General features: G+C 34.2%; 1 protein-coding gene across 1 annotated transcript; it reads right to left on the bottom strand.

The window, feature by feature from the left end:
* Positions 1-1,114: 1,114 nt before the first annotated feature.
* Positions 1,115-3,408, bottom strand: LOC107932427 (uncharacterized). Its single transcript, XM_041076961.1, has 2 exons — positions 3,374-3,408; positions 1,115-2,307 (listed from the first exon to the last, which is right to left on the bottom strand). Exon 2 carries the CDS (start codon positions 2,286-2,288, stop codon positions 1,779-1,781), a length of 510 nt encoding a protein of 169 aa, XP_040932895.1. The 5' UTR covers positions 2,289-2,307; positions 3,374-3,408; the 3' UTR covers positions 1,115-1,778.
* Between the last annotated feature and the right edge of the window lie 2,267 nt (positions 3,409-5,675).

Here is a 5,675-nt window from a genome sequence, read left to right as displayed (position 1 = left end):
CAGCAGGAGCATTGGTTAAACCAAATGGCATCACCAAAAATTCATAATGACCATATCGAGTTCGGAAGGCAGTTTTCGGCACATCACACTCTTTAACTTTCAACTGATAATACCCAGATCGAAGGTCTATCTTGGAAAATACTGCAGCACCTTTCAACTGATCAAACAGATCATCAATACGAGGCAAAGGATATTTATTCTTTACCGTTACCTTATTCAACTGCCTGTAATCTATACACAGTCTTAAAGAACCGTCCTTCTTTTTCACAAACAAGACAGGTGCACCCCAGGGCGACATACTCGGTCTGATGAACCCTTTATCTAATAACTCCTGCAACTGCGCCTTCAACTCTTTTAATTCCGCTGGAGCCATTCTGTACGGTGTCATTGATATAGGAGTTGTTCCGGGGATTACATCAATTACAAATTCAACTTCTCTATCAGGTGGTAGACCGGGTAACTCTTCAGGGAACACATCAGGAAATTCATTCACCACTGGCACTTGTTCGAGCTTTAAATCAGAACCCCGAGTATCAAGGATATAAGCCAAGAATGCTTCATTGCCTTTGCGTAATAATCTCTGAGCAGAGAGAGCTGAAATAATTCTGACTGTATCGCCCATGTTTTCTGACCCAACTGAGATTACATCTCCTGTTTGACATTTCAAACTGATTTGCTTATCACGACAATTCACCACCGCATCATGTCTCATTAACCAGTCCATCCCCAGAATAATGTCAAATTCCCGAAAGGGTAACAACATCAAATCAGCGGGGAATTCATAGCCTTTCACTTTCAGTGGACAATTACGACATATCAAATTAACCATCACACTATGACCTAATGGATTTGTAACTTGTATATCAAATTCAGTGGACTCAACAAATAAATTCTTTTCAGATGCTAACATAGTGCAAATATATGAATGAGTAGATCCAGGGTCTATCAATGCATAAACAATAACATCATAAAGATAGAAAGTACCAGCAATTACATCAGGAGCCGTAGCTTCTTCCCTTGCTCGAATGGCGTAGGTACGTGCTGGTGCTCTATTCTCTGATCGACCAACTGATTCCCTCGTACCCGAACGGGTAGTCCCTGTAGCACTGCTCTGGCCCGAACGTCTACTTCTTTGAGGAATGGTTCTCTGTATCTCTTTCTGTTCCACTTCATCTTTTTGCAGCCGGGGACAATCTCGAATAAGATGATCAGTAGCCCCACATTTATAACAAGCCCCCATCTTAGTCCTGCATTCTCCGAAATGATATCTTCCACAATATTGACACTTAGGTCGTGAAGCATTCTGAACACTGCTCACACTTGCTACAGGTCTATCGAATACCCTGAAATCAGATTGTCTTGGTCTATCTCTGCCCGATCTCCCCGACACTGATGTAGTTCGATTAATTTCTTCTCTAGATTTCTTCACTGGAAAATCTGAAAATGACTTAGAAGCACCTCTTTTGAATGGCTCTTTACTTTTTCGATCCCGCTGCATTTTTCTATTGTATACTTCTTCAAGCTTTTGAGCACGGTCTGACAGAACAACGAACTCTCGTATTTCATTACCCCCAATCATCATTCTAATTTCATCATTTAACCCTTCTTCAAACCGGATACACATTTCTTCTTCAGTAGATACAATGTCTCGGGCATATTTGCTGAGGTAGACAAATTCTCTTTCATATTCAACTACTGATTTATTTCCCTGTCGTAGGTCGAGGAATTCCCTTTTCTTTTTATCCAAATATCGTCTGCCCACATATTTCTTCTTAAATTCATTTTGGAAAAAATTCCCAAGAAATTTTCTCTGCCGGAACCACAGCCTCGATCGTCTCCCACCAACTATAAGCTTCTTCTTTCAACAGAGACACAGCACATCTCAAATAGTCATCTGGTGAGCAAGCCATTTCTTTAAAAATTCTTATCAAACTCTGTAACCAATATTCAGCTTTGACGGGATCATCATCAGTCCTTCCCCGAAATTCTTCGGCTCCAAGTTTTCTAAGCCTTTCCAATGGAGAACGCTTACTAGATTCAGTCGTTGTAAAAGGTGGAGGAGCAACCGGGGGTACCATCGATGGAGCAGTAGGGGGAGGAGGTGGTTCAGCCTGATTTCTTTCTTGCCTCATTTCAGTATACCACTGATTCATAATCCCATAAATCATATTCTTTAATTCATGCTCTCGCATTTGGGAAATCGGAACATCACTGCTTGCTCTTTGTTCAGAATTCTGTGCTCTACTGTTAACTTCTTCTTGATCAGTACGTTCAGGTAAATTTGACATCTTTATAATCGGAGAGTATCTATAAAAATAACAAAGATTAGATCGGATCATACACATCACACTATCACAGATTTATATGGCATGTATTTCTAAACACTTTACACTTCACACATATTCCGAGGACCGGCTAAACCGGGCTCTGATACCACTAAAATGTAACACCCCTTACCCGAGACCATGGTCGGAGTCGAGCATGAGGCGTTACTTGACTTAACTTAAAAGTTCGGGGCATAAAAATTTACTTTCAAATTTAATTTCATCATTCATAATAAAGCTGTCCTCCTGTACAGCAGTCACTAAAATAATTATAATTCAAGCTACAAAACTCGAAATTTAGATCCGTAAATTTTCCATAAAACTAGACTCATATATCTATTCATCATAAATTTTTCAGAATTTTTTATTTAGCCAATTAGTACAGTTTATTAGTTGAAGTCTCCCCTGTTTCACTAATCGACTATCCTAACCACTCATCACTAAAATTTAATTATCTCTTATTAAAGGCTTCATATGGTGATTAAACTTATTTCTACTGAAAATAGACTCATTAAGGAGTCTATACATATAAATTATAACTCAAAATTCCTTCTGTACAATTTTTAATGAATTTCTAAAGTCAGAACAGGGGACTTCAAAAACATTCTTGCCCTGTTTCACTAAAATTCAAATATCTAAAAGTATATAATTCTTTTGCTTACTCCACTTCTTTTATATGAAAGTAGACTCTTTCAGCTTTAATTTCATATCTCACTCAACTTCTAATTATATTTCCACTATTTTTGGTGATTTTTAAAAGTTACATCAATGCTGCTGTCCAAGAACTGCTCCATTGCAATTTTTAAAAAAAAATTCAATATAACCCCTTTATAATTGTCTAGCCTTCCCTGCAAATTTCAAATCACAACCAATTCCAGTATTTCATCTACTTCATTTAAATACTAATGAAGTTCAACCAATCAACCATTTCAAACTAAAAACATGTATATATTTCGATATCTAACGCAACCATAACATTCAAATTTACTTTTCACTTCAATTCCCTATACATGCCATATAAATCCAAAAAGTTGCTTAACATAAACTACCGGAGTATATCTGGATAGTGTGATTCTTGATGTAGATCCGATCTTCCGAATGTATAAATACGTTAATCTACAAAAACAATAAACACACACATGTAAGCTTATAGAAAAGCTTAGTAAGTTCATAGGCATAAAACATAAATCTTACCAAACACTTGTACACTTATACAATATACACCATTACTAAATTTACCTGTCAACCACAATCTTTGGTGAGTTCCTTGGTATAAACTCACTACTACTTATTCTTTTACCATAATTCCTTTGGGCCCATTTGTCACTTACCATCCTTGATCAAAATTAAGGAACGGTTACGGAAAATTGAGTACTTCACTTTCACTTTGACATATGACCTCTTATCACTTGTCCTTGATCAGATAAGTGTAGCTAGGCTACCACTTATCACTTTGCCACTTGATCAGATAAGTGTAGCTGAAGCTACCACTTATCACTTTATCACTTGATCAGATAAGTGTAGCCACTTATCACTTTGTCTCTTGATCAGATAAGTGTAACCACTTATCACTTTGTTTCTTGATCAGATAAGTGTAACCACTTATCACTTTGTTTCTTGATCAGATAAGTGTAGCCACTTATCACTTTGTTTCTTGATCAGAAGTACTCAAATCCGGTGTTCCACTTAATTTGATCATTTATTCGATTTTCACATTTTTATTTTATTCTCATTTCAACAATAAATACATTTCATCATACATTGTATAATTCATGAAATTAACATTTAATCATTAAATTTCAGCCATATGAACTTACCTGGATCGATTTGCAGAATTTGTAAAAGTTCAGGGACTAATCGGCTACTTTTTCTTTTCCTCGACTTGTTTCAGGTTCTCGATCTAAAATGCAAATTTATTCATTCATCAGCATTTAATTCAATTCTAATTCATTTCACAATTTATGCCCTTTAATTTTCGAAGTTACACTTTTACCCCAAACTTTACAGTTTTTACAATTTGATCCCTACTCAATTAACCCTCAATTGATCTAATTTTTCTCAATTAACACCTTTTTCCAACTATTTTAGACTACTACATAGCCTTTCATACTCAAAACCGCAACACCAAACCTTAATTCCCAACTTTTTCACAATTAGGTCCCTAAAATCAATTTCTATCAAAATTACTTAATAAAATCATCATATAACAAAATTAAAGCTTCAATTTCATGTTTATTCATCATAAAAATCCAACACTAATCAATGGTAACTTTCAAAATCAGCCATGGAATTAAAAACTAATGAAATAATTAGTTGGACCTAATTGTAAAAGTATCAAAATCACAAAAATTAGAAGAAATAATCAAGAATTAAACTTACATGATTCAAAAATATGAAAAACCAGCTTATTCCAGACCTCCTATGGCGTTTTTGCTGATAAATTGTGAAGAGATCTCTAGATTTTTCACTTTTGTCTTTGTTTTAAATGTTTAATTTGTTAAGTTTCCAATTTTGCCCCTGTTTCTCCTTACATTCTGCTGATTTTTCTTACCCAACCGTCCAGCCCATATAATTTGGGTCTAATAGCCTTTTAAATCCCTCCACTTTAGTCACTTAAGCTATTTAATCACAATTTAACAAATTTTACACTATTCCCAATTTAGTCCTTTTTAGTTAATTAACTATCCAAACGTTAAAATTTTCTAACGAAACTTTAATACCAACTCAATGACACTCTATAAATATTTCTAAAAATATTTATGGCTCGGTTTAAAATCTTCGAGGTCTCGATACCTCGTTTTTTTTATTTTAATTATTTTAATATTTATTCCTAGTACACTATTCACTATTTCAAAAATTTTCCTAACTTCACATTTAACTTATACTTACTAAATTTATAATATTTTCTACTCGTTTGTCAGATTTAGTGATCTCGAATCACCATTCCGACACCACTAAAAATTCAGGCTATTACACAATGAATATAAATTACCCAAATTCGTTTTAATTCTACTTCAAATGTTCTTTTATATATTTAAATTTGCTACTAAAATTTGAATTACTCATAAGAATAAAAAAAATATTATTTAAATTATATAAATTTCACAAATTGGAAAGACATTAATGCTTTGATTGAGAAGATATTAATGTTTTGATGTGGTAAAATGTCATGTCAGTATGATATACACGTGAATATCACATATTGTTGTTTGATTGGTCTGTTTGTTACGTCAACAAAATTTAATAGTCAAACTTGATCAACATTAATTGAAGGACTTGATTGATTAATTTGTCATTAAGAGTTCAATTGACTATTTTTTTCATCTTTTAAGGAATTAGTTGGGTGCAAAA

This window comes from Gossypium hirsutum, chromosome A09 (genome assembly GCF_007990345.1).
Source record: "Gossypium hirsutum isolate 1008001.06 chromosome A09, Gossypium_hirsutum_v2.1, whole genome shotgun sequence".
Taxonomy (NCBI): Eukaryota; Viridiplantae; Streptophyta; class Magnoliopsida; order Malvales; family Malvaceae; genus Gossypium; species Gossypium hirsutum.
Note: the sequence above shows the minus strand (reverse complement) of the source record. Positions and strands in the feature narration are given on the sequence as shown.

Coding starts and splice junctions, on each gene's coding strand:
- LOC107932427 (XM_041076961.1), bottom strand. CDS start 2,288: ATGTCAAATTTACCTGAACGTACTGATCAAGAAGAAGTTAACAGTAGA.